The sequence below is a fragment of the Erythrolamprus reginae genome, chromosome 3 (assembly GCF_031021105.1).
Source record: "Erythrolamprus reginae isolate rEryReg1 chromosome 3, rEryReg1.hap1, whole genome shotgun sequence".
NCBI lineage: Eukaryota > Metazoa > Chordata > Lepidosauria > Squamata > Dipsadidae > Erythrolamprus > Erythrolamprus reginae.
The window spans coordinates 227,821,622-227,843,981 of record NC_091952.1 but is presented as its reverse complement, the minus strand read 5'-3'; the positions used below and the strand labels follow the sequence as shown (position 1 = coordinate 227,843,981).

General features: G+C 39.4%; 1 protein-coding gene across 3 annotated transcripts in view; it reads right to left on the bottom strand.

Moving 5' to 3' along the window:
- CPQ (carboxypeptidase Q) overlaps positions 1–22,360 on the bottom strand; it is a 248,405-nt gene that overhangs the window by 36,934 nt on the left and 189,111 nt on the right. For 2 of the 3 annotated variants that reach the window (XM_070749227.1, XM_070749228.1), the window contains exon 7: positions 9,858–10,059. In XM_070749227.1, coding sequence (XP_070605328.1) covers positions 9,858–10,059 — 202 coding nt within the window. Of the gene's footprint in view, positions 1–4,324; positions 4,388–9,857; positions 10,060–22,360 lie in introns of those variants that run through there. The other variant, XM_070749226.1, reaches the window with a different exon arrangement.

The following is a 22,360-nucleotide window of genomic DNA, read 5'->3' as shown; positions in this document are numbered from 1 at the left end:
TGTCAAGTTGAATAGTACTACAAAATGGTCCAGGATACCAGGACCATTTTCTTTAGAAGATTGACACCATCCACCTAAATTCGACAAAGGAGGCGAGCTCTTCAGTTCCATGAAGTCACTGTTCACTGCAGTGATGGATGTCACTGTTGAGATATTTTGTTGTCATTGTGCATTTTGGAAAAGGAATGAGGCTAGATTGTGTAGAATTCTATGCATTATATTTAAAATCCACTGTATGTTTTTATAAGTGCTTCATCAGGATGAATACAATGGAACCAAGCTGGAATGCTTTCTGGGGGGGAAAAAGTCATAATGTTTCATCTCAGAGCTACCATCTTTTCCAGTATTTCTACAATACCAAGCAAGAGCTGTAGGCAACTGTTATAAATCTTCCTTAGGGAATTAGCTAAACTGATACTTCGAGAGAACATCACATCTCCAATGATGAATGAAGAAGTAAAGATCTCCACTGTATCTTGACTCCTTTGTTACTCTTGACACTTTACCTTCTTATTCTCAGCAAGCAGGGCCATTTGATTTTTGTTCTTCAGCTTTACATCTCCTTGTTATGACTGGTGAATATATGCAATGTTTTCATATTTTCATTCAACTAGTTATTTCCCTTTCAGCTTATGAGTGACCTCTTTTCAGCTGTAGCACACCTGACACAGTCAAAACAAACTTTTCCATGGCACCAACTTTTCATTATTTGGTTTTTATTGGAAAGTCGTGCCAGGTGGCTGCTGTTAGTGGAGAGGAGAAAAAGTTTTAAGTATGCCATCAGGATGGCACCATGGATTGCAAGAATTGAAGGAAAAGCTGCAAAACAATCTATGGAACAATTGAACAATCACAGAATACACAATGGGTATGCTGCCTGCAATAATTCTTTTTAGGCCTCACCTAAGTAAAGAATTATCACAATTGTCAAAGCTCAAAACACTTTACAGTGGTACCTCTACCTAAGAACACCTCTACGTACAAACATTTCTAGATAAGAATCGGGTATTCCAGATTTTTTTGCCTCTTCTCAAGAACCATTTTCCACTTACAAACCTGAGCATCCAAAACTGGAAAAGGCAGGGAGAAGCCTCTGTGGGGCCTCTATAGTAATCTCTTGGGGAGAAACAGGGCCAGAAAAGGTGGGGAGAAACCTCTGTGGGGCCTCTCTAGGAATCTCCTGGAAGGAAACAGGGCCTCCACCCTCCCTGTGGTTTCTCCAATCGCAGGCATTATTTGCTTTTACATTGATTCCTATGGGAAAAATTGCTTCTTCTTACAAACTTTTCTACTTAACGGAATGAATTAAGTTTGTAAGAAGAGGTGCCACTTTATTTTACTCATTGATCAGCCTTCCTTAATATAAAGCATTAAATAAAACAAAAGAAATATAAGAAAATACAATAAAAGTAAATTGAACACTGTCAGCAGAAGTGAAACTTTCATAGTTCAGGTAAATCATTTTGAACATTGAGACTATTAATGCTAAGCTTCATTTAAGACCTTCATAAATAAAGAACACTTTAGAAAGAGGATTAACAATTATTGTTATTATTAAACTCGGAAGAAGCTTAATTAAGTTAAATTGTTTCTAATAAAATCTCTGTTGAATCTTGAAGGTTATTAAACAAAACTTGGTGACATTATAGAGGTGTGCATCATTCGGATCCGTGAGAAGCACAGTGGCTCACATGGTTAAAATGCTGGGTTGACAATCAGCAAACACACGTTTGAAATCCAAGTGCTACTGTGAAGACTGAGCTCCTCTATTTGTTCCAGCTCCTGCCAATCTAGCAGTTCGTAAGCATGTAAATGTGAGTAGATAAATACGTACCACTTTGGTGGATACTTAATAGGGACATGAAAGGAGTCAACAATTGGTCATCGCCTGGGCAACCGTGTGGTCACCAGCTAATTCTTTCAGCCTGGAAACACCTACAGTGCGATGCAATTCTAACCAACTAGAAACATAGAAGATTGACGGCAGAAAAAGACCTCATGGTCCATCTAGTCTATTCCATCTATACTATTTCCTGTATTTTATCTTAGGATGGATATAAGTTTATCCCAGGCATGTTTAAATTCAGTTACTGTGGATTTACCAACCACGTCTGCTGGAAGTTTGTTCCAAGGATCTACTACTCTTTCAGTAAAATAATATTTTCTCATAATAATATTTCTAATAATATTTTCTAAAAACTTATTGAGATAAAAAGAAGAATCATGGTCTGGGTATTCAACTAATGGAACTCTAATAAATTTATCTCACAGATCTTGGTATGACTGACAGTAGAGAAGCACACGGTCTGTTGTTTTGATGGCTCCTGACTCATGACCAAGGTATTCATTATACAGCATGGGATTTTATGGAATTCAGAAGTAAAGTTTGCAGGTTTGTTGCAAGAGAAGGTTAATCTTTGAAAAATAGTCATTTCCATTTGCTGTGTCATTATAAAACACTGAGTATAAATGTGCCATCCAATTGATGTCAGTTCTTAGTGATTACATAACTATTTATCCCCAGAATGACCGCAACTTGGGTCTACAGGCTTTTCAACAATGAACTCATCTCAACTGCAATTGAGTCCAACCAACCACCTTGTCCTCCTCTTTTCCCCTCCACTTTCCCCAGCATTATAAACTTGTTCGGAGATCTAGGTCTTTGCATACTATGTCAAAATATGATAATTTGAGCTTAATAATTTGTGACTCAACTAAGACATTTAGTTGATTTGTAGATGATCCTTATTTTTCTTGGCTATCCATGGTATTCTTAGGAGCATTCTCCAACCCAAAGTTCAATGAATGAATGAATGAATGAATGAATGAATGAATGAATGAATGAATCAATGAATGAATCAATCAATCAATCAATCAATCAATCAATCAATCAATCAATCAATCAATCAATCAATCAGAATAGAGCTGGAAGAGACCTTGGAGGTCTTCTAGTCCAACCTCCTGCTCAAGCAGGAGTCTCAATTGTTTCAGACTGCCCAGTTTCTTCTTTAAAATATCCAGTGATGAAATGCCCACAACTTCTGGAGGCAAGCTGCTCCACTGGTTAACTGTCCTCACAGTTAGGAAGTTTCTCCTTAATTCCAGGTTGCTTCTCTCCTTGATTAGTTTCCATCCATGCTTTCTTGTCCTGCTATCTGGTGCTTTGGAAAATAGGTTGACCCCCCTCCTTTTTTTATTGCAGCCTCTCAAATACTGGAATACTTCTATCATGTCCTTCCAACCCTTCTTTTCTCTAGACTTCCTCTAGACCCAAATCCTGCAACTGTTCCTTATATGCTTTTCTCTCCAGACCTTTAAACATCTTAATTACTCTTCTTTGCACTTTCTCCAAAGTCTCAACATCTTTTTTGTAAGATGGTGACCAAAACTGGATGCAATATCCCAGGTGTGGCCATACCAAGGCTTTATAAAGTGATACTAATAGTTTACATGATTTTTATTCTATGCTTCTGTTTATACAACCAAAGATTATATTGGCTTTTTTTTTGGCTGCTGCTGTCAATACTTTTTCAAATCTACTTATCAAAATCCAGCTTAAAAAACTTTTGTGTACACTGAGAGCATAGTATTGGATTTGCACGATGTTTTTATTACTGTTGTTAGCCACCCCGAGTCTACGGAGAGGGGCGGCATACAAATTCAATCAATCAATCAATCAATCAATCAATCAATCAATCAATCAATCAATCAATAAGCACCAAAGACAAATTCCTTGTGTGCCCAATCACACTTGGCCAATAAAGAATTCTCTTCTCTTCTCTCTCTTCTCGTCTGGTCTGCTCTGGTCCGGACTGCTCCGGTCCGGTCCAGTCCAGTCCAGTCCAGTCCAGTCCAGTCCAGTCTAGTCTATTTTGCTTCCATAGACCAGGGGTAGGCAATGTTGGCTCTTCTATGACATGTGGACTTCAAGTTCCAGAATTCCTGAGCTAGCATGATTGGCTCAGGAATTTTGGGAGTTGAAGTCCACATGTCATAGAAGAGTAACTTTGCCTACCCTTGCCATAGACCATAGGAGGGGAGACTTCATTGGCAACCAACACACAATATGTACCTCCTGACATCTTCTTGTTTAAGTCCCACTTAGAATCAGGACATTAAAAATGTTTTTCATTCTTCATGGAAAAATGGATAGATGCATTGTTTAACAGCTCTGTTCATGTTTTATACTGTTTACAACTGGGTAAGATTTGGAAATAATTCAATCCACTTTTTATCATACAATGCAGATGAACAGAAGCATAATCAAGTCACAATCTTTTAGAGTCAATTGAATAATAAATCTCAGATTTCTATTTGGAGTTAAAGCCATCAAGGTGTGACCTCAGCATGTCCTTCTCCCTGTTGAATCGCCTATCATCTCAATCTGCTAGGGAAAAAATATAGCTCTTTTCTCATCCCATAATTCACATGATGAAAAAATGGCGCAATGGATGAAAAGTAATCAAGGAGATGAACAATTAGGGTGACAGAACAATTAATCAGTGGAACAACTTTGCCTTCAGAAGTTGTGAATGCTCCAATACTGGACATTTTAAAGAAAAGATTAGACAACCATTTGTCTGAAATGGTATAGGGCAGTGATGGCAAACTTTTATTTCCTTGGGTGGGAGTGCACTATTGCGCACATGTGAGTGCGAAAACAGCTTCCCTCACCCCCTCAAGGCCTTCTGGAGGCCAGATGATACCCAGCTTTAGATCTCCACCCCTTTCCCAGTCAGCAGTGAAGCAGTGGAAGTGATGTGTCGGTGCCTGGAGGCTGTTGGGGTCTGGATGGGTGTCAACAGACTCAAACTCAACCCGGATAAGACGGAGTGGCTGTGGGTTTTGCCTCCCAAGGACAATTCCATCTGTCCGTCCATTACCCTAGGGGGGGGATTATTGACCCCCTCAGAGACGGTTCACAACTTGGGCGTCCTCCTCGATCCACAGCTCACATTAGAGAACCATCTTTCAGCTGTGGCGAGGGGGGCGTTTGCCCAGGTTCGCCTGGTGCACCAGTTGCGGCCCTATTTGGATCGGGACTCACTGCTCACAGTCACTCATGCCCTCATCACCTCGAGGCTCGACTATTGTAATGCTCTCTACATGGGGCTACCTTTGAAAAGTGTTCGGAAACTTCAGATCGTGCAGAATGCAGCTGCGAGAGCAATCAATGGCTTTCCCAAATATGCCCATGTTACACCAACACTCCGCAGTCTGCATTGGTTGCCAATCAGTTTCCGGTCCCAATTCAAAGTGTTGGTTATGACCTATAAAGCCCTTCATGGCATCGGACCAGGTTATCTCCGGGACCGCCTTCTGCCGCACGAATCCCAGCGACCAATTAGGTCCCACAGAGTTGGCCTTCTCCGGGTGCCGTCAACTAAACAATGTCGTTTGGCAGGACCCAGGGGGAGAGCCTTCTCTGTGGCGGCCCCGGCCCTCTGGAACCAACTCCCCCCAGAGATTAGAATAGCTCCCACCCTTCTTGGCTTTCGCAAGCTTCTTAAAACTCACCTGTGTCGTCAGGCATGGGGGAATTAAGATATTCTTTCCCCCTCGGCGTCCACAATTTATGTATGGTACGTTTGTATGTATGATTGGTTTTAAATTAAGGGTTTTTAGTTTTTAGTATTGGATTGTCGCACGTTGTTTTTACTACTGTTGTTAGCCGCCCCGAGTCTACGGAGAGGGGCGGCATACAAATCCAATAAAATGAAATGAATGAAATGAAGGAACGGTCTGTTTCCAACTTCTTGTAGACCCTCCCCAGGCTCCAAATGCTTCCCTGGAGTCGGAGGAGGGTACAATGCCCTCCCCCATTCCTCCATAGGCTCTCTGAAAGCCAAAAATGCCCTCCCAAGGCCTCCGTTTTCAGGCAAAAATCAGGTGGTCAGTTATTTATTTATTTATTTGATTTTTATGCTGCCCTTCTCCTTAGACTCAGGGCAGCTTACAACATGTTAGCACTAGCACTTTTTAACAGAGCCAGCATATTGCCCCCATAATCCGGGTCCTCATTTTACCCACCTTGGAAGGATGGAAGGCTGAGTCAACCTTGAGCCGGTGATGAGATTTGAACCGCTGACCTACAGATCTACAGTCAGTTTCAGTGGCCTGCAGTACAGCACTCTACCTGCTGCGCCACCCCAGCCACATGCACGTTGGAGTTGAGCTAGGGCAACAGCTTGGGTGCCAGCAGATATGGCTCCGTGTGCCACCTGTGGCACCTGTGCCATAGGTTCACCATCACTGGTAAAGGGTTTCCTGCCTGAGCATGGGGTCAGACTAGAGGACCTTCAATTTAATTTAATTAATTTAATTTATTCGACTTCTGTGCCGCCCAATCCCGCAGGATTCAGGGTCTTTGCAACTCTGTTATTCTGTTCTGGATAGATGGCATCTTTATTTATACATTTATACAGAGGAATGCCAGTATCAGAGGCACAAGGGGAAGCAGCACCTTGATTGAGGAGAAATGAAGGGAAAGACAAAATGGCTTTGTATACTACTCTCCAAATTATCCAATTAGGTCACATTGCAGTGCCAGCCCTGCTGGAGGGAATTGGTTTTAACAAAGCAAGATTATTTGGACTATTGGAACTGCTACCTGCTATTTAGATAAAAGGATTGAAACATTTTTTTAAAAAATTCCAGAACAACATAGCTTTCACAAGCAGCTCAGGCAGACACATCCATAATTCACTGAAGTACCATATGTTTTGCTTCATAAAATGCACCTGGCCATAACACACACCTAACTTTAGAGGGGGAAAAATGAGAAAAGAAAATTCTACTTCATTGTGCCCACCACCGATCAGCTGAATGATGGCTGGATCATGGCCTCTCAGAGCCCCAACAATCAGCAGACTGGCTGACTAAAAACACCACCGTTGCTGCCTCTTCTGTGTCTGCTGCCTCTGCTGGGGAACGCTGGAGCTTTCACCACCGAGCAGCTGATCGACGGTTGGGATCCTGTCTGGAATACTGCCGTTCAGCTGTTCCAGGCAGCACTGACACAATATTTGCTCTATAAGATGCACAGACTTTTCCTCCCACTTTTAGGGGAGAAAGTACATCTTATGGAGTGAAAATTACAGTATATGGAGAAAAGAAGGAAAAAATACAGCACTATCACATTTGCAAAGTTTTGTTATATCCATTTGCAATAATAATAGTTTTAGCCTTCCTGTGGAGTTAAATTCCTGATCTGGTCTATCTGATAGGGCTGCATAGATAATACAGTGTGTGTTCCAAAAGTAATGCAATTTTAAAAAAAGCAATGAACAGATTTGCACAAACATTTAAAATTTTTCAAAGTACTTTCCTTGGGCCTCTGCACATTTTTTCCAGCGATTCTGCCATGACCGGTATACGCCCTCGCAAGGTTTTTGTCACAGCTGATTGGATCTCTTCTATGGATGAAAAACGTACCTTGCCACAACGCGCTACTTGTCCGCGAGTTCCTGGCCAAACACCATGCGCCAATGCTGCCCCACCCCCTCTATAGTCTTGACGTTGCCCCAGCAGACTTCTTTTTGTTCCCAGTCCTGAAAGGAACCTGTTTTTTGTCCATAGAACTGATCCAATCAGCCGTGATGAAGACCTTGCGAGAGGTCCCTGAAGACACCTTCCAGGTCACGTACCGGTCATGGCAGAGTCGCTGTAAAAAATGTGTAGAGGCCCAAGGACAGTACTTTGAAGAATTTTAAGTGTTTGTGCAAAGCTATTTAATAAATTACTTTTTTAAAAAAAAAATGCATTACTTTTGGAACGCACTTTGTATCCTATTAGAATGACTGCCCATTTAAGGAGCGGGGAGGCTCCTTCGGCATCATTATTTATTTCTTTGAAGGCAGTGGTCCGTCAGCGGGTCTTCCTAATGCTAGAATGGTAGCCTTTAGAAATCTCATAATGTTTAATCTCTGTTGTGCAGAAAATAAAGTAGATGTGCAGGTATGAAAAAAGAGTTTTGGGAGTTTGGAAGAGACATAGAAAAAAGGGAAAGAGAAAGTGGGAAAAAGGGAGAACATTTAGAATTCCTCAATGGGATAAAATAAAGCCTGAGTTTGCCCATTGGTAGGGAAATATGTTTTCTATGTTGCTTGCCAACACTGATTCTATAGCTGCGAATTTCCTGATAAAGCATTTGATGCAGTAGTATATATGAACTAGGATAGATTACACCATAAATTTCCCCACATGCTTGTCTTCATTGGCAGCCATGTGAACAAGTGAAGGGGGCAGGGGGGGGGAGGCAGCCTATGCTATTTTTGGTATGTGCCTTTTGCCTCCTTTAGAGGGATGTCCTTTATGTGGGATGTTATTTTTACTCCCTTATTGAAGGAAAGATTAAGCTTAAAGCTTAAAAGAAGATTGCAAGCATATTGTCCATATATCATCTCAAATGTGTTTTTTTTTAATGTACATTATGTAGTCAAGCTTCTGTAGTTAATCCTGACATATGTTCACACGTTTCAATTTTTGCTGAAGGGTTGTTTAAGAAAAAGAGTTCTCTAATATTGGACTTCACAAAAGGGAATCCCCTAAGAAAGCGAATACAATTATGCCTCACCTAGTGTTCTGTGCACAGCCTCTCAAAGCGAAACCACTGACCCAAAAGTCCACTATTTCATAGTAAAATCACACTCTGTATTGGTAAAAGCAGCACAAAGTGAAAAGCAGATTGAATGGCAAGAAGAAGGGAGTTATTTCTTTCTCCGAAGTGAAACATAAACAAAGTCTGGGAAAAGCTGCCAACTGGGCCTAATTGCATTCCTTGGTGATAAGAGAGGCAATTTATCATTCAATAGCATAAGACAGTTCACCGGAATCTAAGAGAAACATCATCTGGCAAAGAATGTCTTTTAGCAAGGCAAGAATCATCTTTCAGAGCCTTTTTCAGGCAACCCCACCCCCAACTCGAACACCTCTTCCATGGACGGCATTGAAGCCCCACACCCATTTACCCAAAATCCTTTGCTTTTATACTGAATGCAAGTGACATCACACCTCAAAGAGGTAAAGTTATAAGCTTATTTGCTTTTACTATGCAAGTCCTCTGGCCTTCTCAGAAATCTCCAATTTCTAGCATCTAATAATTAATAATAGAAACATAGAAACATAGAAGTCTGACGGCAGAAAAAGACCTCCTGGTCCATCTAGTCTGCCCTTATACTATTTCCTGTATTTTATCTTAGGATGGATATATGTTTATCCCAGGCATGTTTAAATTCAGTTACTGTGGATTTATCTACTACGTCTGCTGGAAGTTTGTTCCAAGATCTACTACTCTTTCAGTAAAATATTTTCTCATGTTGCTTTTGATCTTTCCCCCAACTAACTTCAGATTGTGTCCCCTTGTTCCTGTGTTCACTTTCCTATTAAAAACACTTCCCTCCTGAACCTTATTTAACCCTTTAACATATTTAAATGTTTCGATCATGTCCCCCCTTTTCCTTCTGTCCTCCAGACTATACAGATCGAGTTCATTAAGTCTTTCCTGATACGTTTTATGCTTAAGACCTTCCACCATTAGATTTGTATGCCGCCCCTCTCTGAGGACTCTAATAATAATAATAATAATAATCTAATAATGGATTGTCCACTCTAATGTCTTCCTCATCTTCTGACTGAGGCCACTCCCTCATTGTTATATCAATCCCCTCTGGTGGCTCCTTTTGTTCGCTCAGATCCCTTTCCCTCTCAGTCTCACTCTCTGCATCATCTGGCAACCCCATTGGCCCAGGGCATCCAGAGGGGCCTGGCTCATCCTCCTCAGAATCTGACATTACAAGAGGTGTACAAGGAGTGCTCATAACACCTAGCAATTTGTAAAATCCATTCGAGAATCTCACCTGGTATTCCTTCATGAATCCAGTAATTGATGTCTGTTCCTCCTCCATCTTCAAAAACATCGGTAATGTTGAGAGGCTTCAGGTGTTTCATGATTTCCTTCATGATACAACGAGCCTTGAGGCTGCCTGTGAAAGCCAGGCCAGTCGGCGTAAACGTTCCTTCATCGGATTCCATAACCATATCAAAGTTGGAAATGTTTACCTGAAAAATAGAAGGTGAATTCCTGTTCAAATACAGATGATGTTGAAAGGACAATTTGGCAAGTGCACCATGTCAGTGGTCACGTTACTTCCTGGGATGTCATGAGATTTGACAGGAAAATTATCAACTGCACATTGTTTTGATAAACTGCGATTTTAATTACACGACTGAACCACGAAATTCTTTCATTGTTGACTATTTATTTATTTATTTACTAGATTTGCATGCCGCCCCTCTCTGAAGACTCGGAACGGCTCACAACAAGAAAACAAAATACAAATCCAATGATTAAAACAGGAAAACAGTTAAAACCCATGATTTAAAAACACTCGTACAACCCAAACAAACCATACATAAAATGGAGCGGCCGAGGGGAATCAATTTCCCCATGGTGGCAAAGGTGGGTTTTTAGGAGTTTACAAAAGACAAGGAGGGTGGGGGCAGTCCTAATCTCCGGGAGGGAGTTGATTCCAGAGGGTCGGGGCTGCCACAGAGAAGGCTCTGCCCCTGAGTCCAGCCAGATGACATTGTTTTGTCGACGGGACCCGGAGAAGGCGAACTCTGTGGGAACTAATTGGACGCTGAGATTCGTGCGGCAGAAGGCGGTCCCAAAGGTATTTTGGTCTGATGCCATGAAGGGCTTTATAGGTCATAACCAACACTTTGAATTGTGACTGGAAACTGATCCTTGTTTACAGACCAGACCAGACCTTGTTTACAGACCAGTGATGGGCTCCTACCGGTACGGTCAGATATGCAGAACCGGTAGAAACATTTTTCTTTTTTCTCATTTTTTCCCTTCTGGCCTCTGGGTATGTTTTTCCTATCGCAGTAAATTGAATGGTTGAATGTGTATAATTTTAGAAGAGCTGTGCGTGTGCATGTACATACACTTTATATAGTAGATAATGTCTATTTTTGTGTGCCTGTGTGAAATATGCATGTACACAAATGGCATATATACATAGAATTAAATAGTATATTTTGGATGTTCAGTCATAGTAAATAGATAGGGAAATTGTATCTCTTTGAAGTGAGGAGAGGCCAGGCACCCTAACCCTAACTCAAACCCTTGACATGAATGACGTCAAGTTGGCCACCTTTAAGCCAATCTCACATGACCTTTAAGCCAGCCCCCTGGTCACATGATCATCAAGCCACTCCCACCTGGTCACATGGCTGCAAGCCACACCCACAAAATAAGCCACATACACAATGTGGTATTAAAATTTTTTGCAGCTCTTCACTGTTACAGACCATTGTACTTTGTAGTCCTAGCTTGTGCGCGCATTTAAAATCCCAGTGTCTAGGTTTGGGAATAAATAGTGATTTCTGCTTTACTGGATAAACTAAATGTAAATAAATAAATGTAAACTAGGTCCATAATTTTTTACCTTTTCAAGCGATAAATAATATGGTATGTGTCTTCATTTATTAAACAAATGCTGGCCTGTAAATTACTGCATGCCTTTTCTAAATTGTATGCAAACATTAATTAGATTGGTTTCAAAATGATATTAAGCAGCAAGTAATTATTAGTAAACTGAACACTTCCACTTTGGGAGTGCTGGTTCATTTCTTGGATGCCCTAAGGGGAAACTTGGAAGTTTGCATTTGGTTTCATTTAGTTTCATTTTTCTTTTTGATCTTGAAACATCTATGTTTAGTTGCAAAAAAGAAGAAGAAGAAGAGACACAATTGGCATTGACACAGCCATGGAATTCCAGCTTATGTTTCACCTAATAGCACATGGAGATTTTTAGCTCATTATGGTGGCCTTTCCCAACCGGCTGCCTTTCAGAAGTTTTAAGTTTCAACTCCCACAATCCTCCAGCAACAATGGCATACCAAATGGTCTATCATACTACGCTGGTAAAAAGCATTCCTTCATTGCTATATCTCCCCAGTTAGCACTTGCTCAGATAAATCTGCAAACTGCAAACTTGGTCCTTCAGATGGCATGCAGCCTATTCAAAACTGGTAGCCTGCTCTGTTAGCCTGGTCAGATTTCCTACTTAAAATATCTCCATTCCAGAGTGTTTGTCCTTATCCATTCCACACAGAAAGGAGAAAATTACATTGCTCAACCCCTTCGTCCCCCAGGTTTCTCTGTACACGGCTACGGGCATATCGTGGCTGGTTTGCAAAAATTAAGAGTTGGTAGCAAAGGTGAAGTTACCTGCCATCCTAATGTTGTTCTTCCTGCATGTAAATTTCCATTGAAAGCTAGGATGAGGCCTCAAAACTTCAGTTTTGCAATCAGGTATTTTTCCTGACAGCTGTGACCTTGGTTGTAGGTTATAGTATATTATTATTATTATTATTATTATTATTATTATTATTATTATTATAATACAACACAGCAAACGAGATCACTATGCTGGATTTCATATTTCATCACCAGTCGGGCACTTCCCAAGCACCAGTCGGGCACTTCCCAAGCATTATTATTATTATTATTATTAATTATTATTATTATTATTATTATTATTAATTAGACTTGTATGCCGCCCCCCTCCGAAGACTCACAGCGGCTCACAACAAGTAATACATGAGATACAAATCCAATATTAAAAACAATTTTAAAAATCCTTATAAAAAAACCAGTCATACAATCCAAACAAACCATACATAAAATGGAACAGCTGGGGAAATGTCAGTTTCCCAAGGCCTGGCAACGTAGGTGGGTTTTTAGAAGTTTACGAAAGGCAAGGAGGCTGGGGGCAGTACTAATCTCTGTGGGAGTTGATTCCAGAGGGTGGGGGCCGCCACAGAGAAGGCTCTCCCCCTGGGTCCCACTAGACCAGTGTTTCCCAACCCTGGCAATTTGAAGATATCTGGACTTCAATTCCCAGAATTCCCCAGCCAGCAAATGCTGGCTGGGGTATTCTGGGAGTTGAAGTCCAAATATCTTCAAGTTGCCAAGGTTGGGAAACACTGCACCAGACGACATTGTTTTGTCGACGGGACCCGGAGAAGGCCAACTCTGTGGGACCTAATCGGTCACTGGGATTTGTGCGGCAGAAGGTGGTCCTGAAGGTATACTGATCCGATGCCATGTAGGGCTTTATAGGTCATAATCAACAGTTTGAATTGTGCCCGGAAACTGATCGGCAGCCAGTGCAGGCCGCGGAGTGTTGATGAGACATGGGCATACAGGTAAATATTGACAATAATTCAACATGAGTCAGATATGGATACCAATAGCTACTAACAGGATACCAACCCTCCAGGCTGGATGCTAGCATTGAATTAATTTAGTATAATTTCACAAACGCAGGAATTAAACTGAATCTATTTTAGTTTTTTTCCTGGCCACATTGTGTTGAAATGTTTCCCTGTTATTTTATTCATAGTCCAAATATTACCCTTGTATTGCAAAGAAAAAAAATACATCCCTAAGATAGAAAAACAAACAAAAAACCCTAAACAATGGAACATTTGGGCGCTCAGGACTTAAAAAAAAAAGAAATGTCCAGAACATTTACAGTTTTGCATTTCAAACTGAAATCATGGCATATAATGACTGCAGGGCAAAAATAGGGTTTGTGGCTACTATTCTAATAGATACTTTCATTTGAAAACAAGTAGGTTTTATTGCAGAAATTATTAATAATAATGAATAAAGATTATTAATATATATTTCATTCTAAAAACAATGCAGAGATAATCTAAGATTTTGTGCATGCCGGGCTGTTTATCTTCTGCCTAGAAATAGTTTTAAAAGATATTTTATTTATTTATTTATTTATTGGATTTGTATGCCGCCCCTCTCCGCAGACTCGGGGCGGCTAACAACAATGGTAAAAGACAACATGTAACAATCCAATTTAATAAAACAAGTAAAAACCCTAATTATAAAACCCAAACATGCACACAAACATACCATGCATAACTTGTAATGGCCTAGGGGAAGAAATATCTTAACTCCCCCATGCCTGGCGACAAAGGTGGGTCTTGAGTAGTTTGCAAAAGACAAGGAGGGTGGGGGCCGTTCTAATCTCTGGGGGGAGTTGATTCCAGAGGGCTGGGGCCGCCACAGAGAAGGCTCTTCCCCTGGGCCTTGCCAAACGACATTGTTTGGTCGACGGGACCCGGAGAAGGCCAAATCTGTGGGAACTTATCGGCCGCTGGGATTCGTGCGGTAGAAGGCGGTTCCGGATGTATTCTGGCCCAATGCCATGTAGGGCTTTAAAGGTCATTACCAACACTTTGAATTGTGACCGGAAACTGATCGGCAGCCAGTGTAGGCCGTGGAGTGTTGCAGAAACGTGGGTGAATCTAGGAAGCCCCACGATGGCTCTCGCGGCCGCATTCTGCATGATCTGAAGTTTCCGAACACTTTTCAAAGGTAGCCCCATGTAGAGAGCGTTGCAGTAATATGAAAGATTGTTGGTGTATCCAATATTTAGCTTCCATGGGGTTCAGTAATTCTTGATTGTCTTGAGGGATTTTGCTTTGCTTTTCATTGCTTTTCTTATTTGCCTCTGATTTCTGGGTGATCACTTGGAATTTCCCTGAGTGGTAGAACCCTGGGGTATTTTCCTAGGGCAACTGAAAAATATTGTGTTGTACATTCAATAGTTCACTACTAAATCTCATCAAAGTATACAAGTATGTGCATCTTTGTCTCTGTCTATCTCTCTTCAGTTCCCTCTGGGCAGCAAAAAGGTAACTACTGATTGTCAAAACAAGTTCAGATCAAACTATGTTCTCTTAAGTAATTTAAATCAAGATTGACTATCCGAGGCATAGATTAAATGTGGGCTCAGCTGTTTCTTCCACCTCTTCTCATATTGGAAGACTCATTCAAATATGCAGGCTCATTAAATATCAGTCCGCTGAGATAATCATTTTTGTCAGGGAATAATCTGGGCGCTAGGCTCTCTAACTACTATGTACAGTGAAAGCTTCCCCACAGGAGATGTCAACAGAATGGGGGGGGGGGGGAATAAATCAACCAAATTGGATTGATAGGTGTAGAATTTCCCCAAAGTCAATTGAAAGGAGTGAGGGATGAACATTGCAACCAGCTCTGAAGCTGCAGGAATATTCTCTGTGCCAGAGCTCCAAAATCAATAGAAAAACAAGTGTAGGTCAGCATGTTGAAGGTAACACTCTGTAAAGGAAGGCAGAAGAATAAAAGCAGCTTGCCAGATCTGGCCAATCCTTTTGTAAAAAATTGACTATGATATTATATACTACCTGATATTACACACCTGGACACTTGTTCTCAACACCTGAATAAAGTGTTCATTGCACATCATGCTCTCTCACTAGGTCAATGATGGTGAGCCTTTTCTTTTCTTTTTTAAAAATTATTTTTATTTGTGTTTTTTACAAATATGACATACAAGAAAAAAGAAAAAACATACATAAAGACATACACATATAACATTTGGGAAATGAAAGTTTCCCCACTTTTTGGATGTCTGGTCAGAGAATTTTACTTCTTTTACATAATATTAATTTTTCAATTCTTTTATTTGACGTGTTGCTTTGCAAAGATTTTTATTTATTTCTTTATTGTTCTTTTCTTTAGCCAATCATAAAATTTTGCCCATGTTTTATAGTAATCTGATTCTTCTTTTCCTTCTAATCTTTTGGATAGTCTGTTCATCTCAGCACAGTCTAGTATCTTTTTAATTGTTATATTTTCTTCCAGTAGTTTATCTATTTTCCACTGTTGGGCATATACTATTCTGGCAGCTGTTAGTATATGTATAACTAGGTATTTTACCTCTTTTTCAATTTTTTAAATTAAAAATACCCAATAAATATAATTTTTTCAATTTCTTCATTTACTATTTCTTTTAACCAATTTGTTATTTTATTCCAAAACTTTTGGTGAGCCTTTTTTTTCATCGGGTGCTGAAAGAGCGTGTGTGTGCTCATCACAAATGAGCAAGTGCCCACTCCCATAATTCAATGCCTGGGGAGGGTGGAAACAGCTTCCCCGCCCCCCGGAGGTCCTCTGGAGGCCAGAAACGGCTTGTTTCCCAACTTCTGGTGGGCCCAATACGCTCGTGTTTCACCCTCCCCAGGCTCCAAAGGCTTCCCTGGAGCCAGGGGAGGTAAAATGCCCTCCCCCATCCCCCGGAGGCTCTCTAGAAACCAAAAATGCCCTTTCAGAGCCTCTGTATGAGCCAAAAATCAGCTGGCTGGCACATACATGCATGTTGGAGCTGAGCTATAGCAACCGCTTGGTGCCAGCAGATATGGCTCCGCATGCCACCTGTGCCACCCGTGCCATAGGTTTGCCATTACTGCACTAGGCTAAATTCCCGACCTAACTCCTTAGAGAAAGGATTTAAAATAACTTGCAATACGTTTTTCATCTGCATCCAGAGTGTTAGTAATAATTTTCAAAGCTCTAAATGGTTTGGAACCACAATTCTGACTGAGTACCTCGCCTTGTCTAACTCCCTTTTTATGACCCTGATTTTAAACCTTAAAATCTGCTGAGGCACAGAATAATATACGGGAAGACACTTGAGGGAGAATGGGAGTGAACATTCTCAAATGGTGAAAAACTCAGTTGGGGTTGCTTCCAGGATTAAAGTCTAAGAGCAGCCTGATCCAGAGGGACAGCTTAGTTAGACCCTCCAATTAGTAAAAATACAAAAAAAAATAATAATAGATAGCCATATTCCTTTCTCCCTCCCTCCCTCCCTTTCCTTCCTTTATTTGACTTCTAGGTCACCCAACTCCTCGTAGACTCTGGGCGGTGTGCACTCATAGCCAAAGAATACAGTAAAATATATATCAATAAATACAGCAGATAATAAATTGAAAGCAATAAAAAAAACCAAATACAAACTTAATTGGTTCCGGGACAAGGTTTGTAAGGTGAAAAGTTTGTAAGACGAAACAATATTTCCCATAGGAATCAATGGAAAAGCGATTAATGTGTGCAAGCCCCAAACTCACCCCTTTTGCCAGCCGAAGCACCCATTTTTGTGCTGCTGGGATTCCCCCGAGGTTCTCCTCCATGGGAAACCCCACCTCCGGACTTCCGTGTTTTTGTAATGCTGCAGGGGAATCCCAGCAGCGCAAAAATGGGTGCTGCACTGGCAAAAGAAGTCCGAGGAAGTGGGGTTTCCCAGTGAGGGGAGCCTCAGCAAAATTGCAGCATCGCAAAAACACGGAAGTCCTCGAAACCCCACCTCCGACTTCCGTTGCCAGCGAAACACCCATTTTTGCACTGCTGGAATTCTCCTGCAGCATTGCAAAAACACGGAAGTCCGGAGGTGGTGTTTCCCATGGAGGGGAGCCTCAGGGGAATCCCAGCAGCGTAAAAATGGGCGCTTCGCTGGCAACAGAAGTACGGAGGCAAGGCATCCCAGTGGCGGCGGCTTGGGTTTGTAAAGTGAAAATAGTTTGGATGACAAGGCAAAAAAATATTAAACCCCGGGTTTGTATCTCAAAAAGTTTGTATGACTAAGGGTTTGTAAGACGAGGTATCACTGTAGAGCATTCATTCAATAACATTCATCTCTCTGGGGCGGAATTAGTCATTCTATCACCACCAGGCCTGCTGGCAGAGCCATGTCTTCACAGCCTTTCAGAAGGCCAGAAGGGTGGGGGCCGGAGCCACCACAGAGAAGGCCCTCCCACATGGCCCCACCAAACATCATTGTCTTTCATTATCCCTTAGACCCAGGGGTGTCAAACTCAATTTCACTGAGGGCTGCATCAGGATTGTGTCTGACCTTGCGGCCTCCGGGGTGGGCTTGGTCAGGGTGAACATGGCCAGTTTGATGTTACTTATGTTAGAGGCACCTGTGTTCGCTCGAGTGATCTGTCAGCAGAAACAGGCTTCCAACCTCGATTTTACAGGCCCTCCTGAGCTTCATTTTCACTGGCAGAGGCACCACAGCAGGCTGGTCCTTCACTGTTTCCAGGACAGCCTCATGGGCCCATCTAAGCATCCTGCAGGCCAGATCTGGTCCTGGGCCTTGAGTCTGATACCCCTGCCTTAGACTTCAGCAATGGAGTTCAAAATGACAACTGGTCTTTTTTCAGCTACTCTTTCTCTCCAGCTATTTTTCTTTGACAATTTTGAGTAGGGGAAAAAAAAGGTCGGGAACTTCAATATAGCTGATTATGAAGCTATATACAAGATTGGATCATTGAATCTCTGATGGCCTTTTAAATGAATTTTAATTGTTGTACATTAAATGTTTTTCACTGTCTCGTTTCATTATTGATTTTTTTAAATCAAACTGTTTCTGTTGAAGCTTGTTTCATTCCAGCCTTTTCCCACAGTGCTAGCGAAGAACACAAATATTATCTGTTTTACTACTATTACTATTACTAGTAGTAGCAGCATCAGCAGTAGCAACATGCTGTTTTTTATCACTGTTGTTAGCCGCCCCGAGTCTACGGAGAGGGGCGGCATACAAATAAAATAAAATAAAATAAAATAAAATAAAATAAAATAAAATAAAATAAAATAAAATAAAATAAAATAAAATAAAATAAAATAAAATAAAATAAAATAAAATAAAATAAAATAAAATAAAATAAAATAAAATAAAATAAAATAAAATAAATAAAATAAAATAAAATAAAATAAAATAAAATAAAATAATAAAATAAAATAAAATAAAATAATAAAATAAAATAAAATAAAATAAAATAAAATAAAATAAATAAAATAAAATAATAAAATAAAATAATAAAATAAAATAATAAAATAAAATAATAAAATAAAATAAAATAAAATAAAATAAAAAAATAAAATAAAATAAAATAAAATAAAACAAAACAAAACAAAACAAAATAAAACAAAATAAATAAAATAAAATAAAACAAAACAAAACAAAACAAATAAAATAAATAAAATAAAATAAAATAAAAAAATAAAATAAAATAAAATAAAATAAAACAAAACAAAACAAATAAAATAAAATAAAAAAATAAAATAAAATAAAAAAATAAAATAAAATAAAATAAAATAAATAAAATAAAATAAAATAAAATATAAAATAAAATAAAATAAAATATAAAATAAAATAAAATAAATAAATAAAATACATACATACATACATACATACATACATACATACATACATACATACATAAACAATATACAGTATGTGTTGGGATTATGTCTGCCAATTCTAGACAAAGGCTGACAAAGCTGCCCTGTTTCAAAATGGTATAATTTTCTTCTGAACTTTGCTATTGTTTTATTATTTTTATTTTTTTTAATTAATTATATTTCTATGCCGCCCAACTCCCTAGGGACTCAGGACGGCCCATAATAAAAATAAACATGGATCACTATAAAAACATTTCAATTTAAATGTTGAGAATTTGAGAACAGACTCCTAATTAACCCGCTTGGTCTTTGATTTTCTTGGATCATAGGAATGTCTAGTGAATTGTTATTCATATGCAAGAGATATTCCTACTTTACTGAGAAACTCATGAAAAATTAAATTTCTAAGTCAAAATGTATCCACGTAAACCAGAATATTTAAAATTACTATTATTGGCACTGATTTGTTTGAATGAATAGATTCACTTAAACATCCCCAATGGAAAAAAAAATAAAAGGAAGACTAAAACCCAAGAAAATTCCTGACTTGGAAAAAAACCGAGACTAATTTGATCTAAGGCTTTATAAAAAGTATCTGGGATTCTTGACACACACTGGTCAAGCATGGTAGCATTGGTAAACTTGTTTCAATTATTTATCCATCTATTTTATGTTTTTCAGTGGCTCCAGTCCCTAATCATCTTTGTTGCTCTTCTCTGCACTTTTTCTAGAGTCTCAACATCCTTTTGGCATTGTGACAACCAAAACTGAATGGAATATTCCATTCAGTAAGGCATTTAAAAGGTAGGCCTTTTAAAATGGTACTAACACTTCACGTGATCTTAATTCTATCCTTCTGTTAATGCAGCCTAGAACTGTATTGGCTTTTTTGGCAGCTGCTGCACACTGCTGGCTCATATTTGAATGGTTGTCCACCATTTAAATGGTTGTCCATGATCAACAAGTTTACAAGGCTGTCAAATATTAATTAACTCCAATGCTATTTATTTGAGGGAATTTACATATATACACAAGCAAGATAAAAAAAGAGAGGACTAGACTTTGTAGATCCAGGCTACTTTATTATTGCTTTGTCATAATCTCTATTTCTTGCTGTTGTGGTTGGCTCTGGCCCAGCTCCTGCCCCAGGGAATGTGGAAGTGGATGAAGGGGAAACATCAACATGTCATAGGCCTGTTTTATTGCCGACAGAGGCAGGTAGTGCAGTTTCCTCGGATGAAGAAGAAGGTGGGGGTGACTTGGAAAAGGGGGGCTTGGCACACAGCCCAGGAAGCCAATCTCCATTATCTTCGGTCGATTCGGATGCGGAAGTCTTGGACTTCCGCATCTGAACGGTTTGGCCGTTGTGGAAGATTATCTGATCGCAGTTCTTCATGACCGTGTCTTGCTGTTTTCCGGACTTTGTTTGTTGATTTTTCACGCCTTTGAAACCAAAGCAGAGCAAAGTGTGTGTGTCTCACTTCGTTGGAAGAAGGAGGGCTGTGACGTTTCTTCATAGCTGCTAGCTAAGTACTTAAGGACTGATTAAGAAAATTATACAGCTACCAGGTTGTTTTGGGACGAGTGCTCTTTGCAATAAAAAAAAGGGTGCTTTTTTTCTTTTGAATTTTGTGATAAAGAACATTGTTTTGAATTTTCAAACGTGTGTGTGTCTGAAATTTGTACCCTTGAATTTTCGGGAGAACACTTGCTAATCAACACTCTTTTACGAGAAAAGAAGCAGTTATGTTCAGTTTTGTATTCTGCCAAGCTCACAATAAAACCACTGTGTTTAATGAGCAAACCAATCATTTAAAACACAACAAAAAATAACCTTTAAAATGTAAAGATTTCAGGTTTAAACGATGGATCATATGCCACTGCAATTCAAGTAATTACCAGTTACAAGATGTATTCTGTTCTGAGAATTCATTTCTCAGAAACATGAACTATGTCTCTGTACAAAGTTAAGAAGTTTTAATGCAAATGGATTATTTACAACATTAATCTGTTGTTAGGGTTTTGGGGTTGTTGTTGTTTTGCCAGAGTGCTTATTAGATTTTCCAGCTTGTAGATATATGACAAAATATACTGTAATTATAACAGATAAAATTTGGTACCAAAGGAAGGATTGAAATATTCCTGCAAAGGTACATTTTTCTCCTTCTTCATTTCTTCCCATCTCACCCAGAGCAACTTCCTGCCCCTTTCCAATGCATGTTTGCAGCATTCGGATTTGATCTAGTGACGCCCAAGGCCTCTTTCCTAGCCCACTCTATTATTTAGACAATTCATTTCATACAAAATGGAACTATTTATAACATTTTCCCGTCAAATTTTCAATAAATAAGATTAGAGGCAGCACAGAAATACAAACTCTTTGGCAAGCAAGGAAAAATTAGTCTGCTAGAAAGTGATGGCAAGGGAAAAATTCAATAGCTGTGTAGGGCAGAATAAATATTATACACAAATGAATGTAATAAACCCAAGCATCTTTATGTTGTTGCGGAGAAAAAGGGCTATTGGTGCAGGGAGAATTAAGAGGAGAGAAACGCCAGGAGCACACTCAATTTTTTCCTTCTCAACTTCTGGTCGTACAGAACCTTTCAGAAGAAGGGTGGCATAGAAATCTAATTAATAATAATAATAATAATGATAATGATGATGATGATGATGATGTTATAAAGCGATCATATTTGCCCAAATTGGGGGAAGGGTGGGGAATTATATTCCTTCTGATGTTATGGACTACAATTCCCATCAACAGACCATACTGGCTGAAGAAATTCAATTCCAGTAATCCACAGGGCCAGAGATTCATTTTTCTTGGCCTAAAAAATATTTCTGAATGCAAATGAAGTCATTTCAAAATGAGGACAAAGCTTTCCAAACACACACTTTTTAATAAATAAAGTGTGTGTGTGTGTGCTTGTCTGTTTGAGCATTTATGCTTATTAGACACAGCAAATAGCCTTAGAATCACACACAAGTATTTTGAAACCATCAACTAAACATAAAGACACTATTGCCAAATGTTTATTTCCTTCATGTTTGAGTAAGTATTGGAAATAATTAAAATCAAATTAAGCTATGGAATGTTTATAAAATAATCGTATTTAGCATGTCTCGAATAGAAAATTATACTAAGTTATCCCTTATGCCCTATCATGCTTTGAAGAGATAGTTGGGAAGAAATGCCAAAAGAATGAGATGTCATCCTATTATTCTTTTAGCTCATTTTTAAATTTTAGAAAT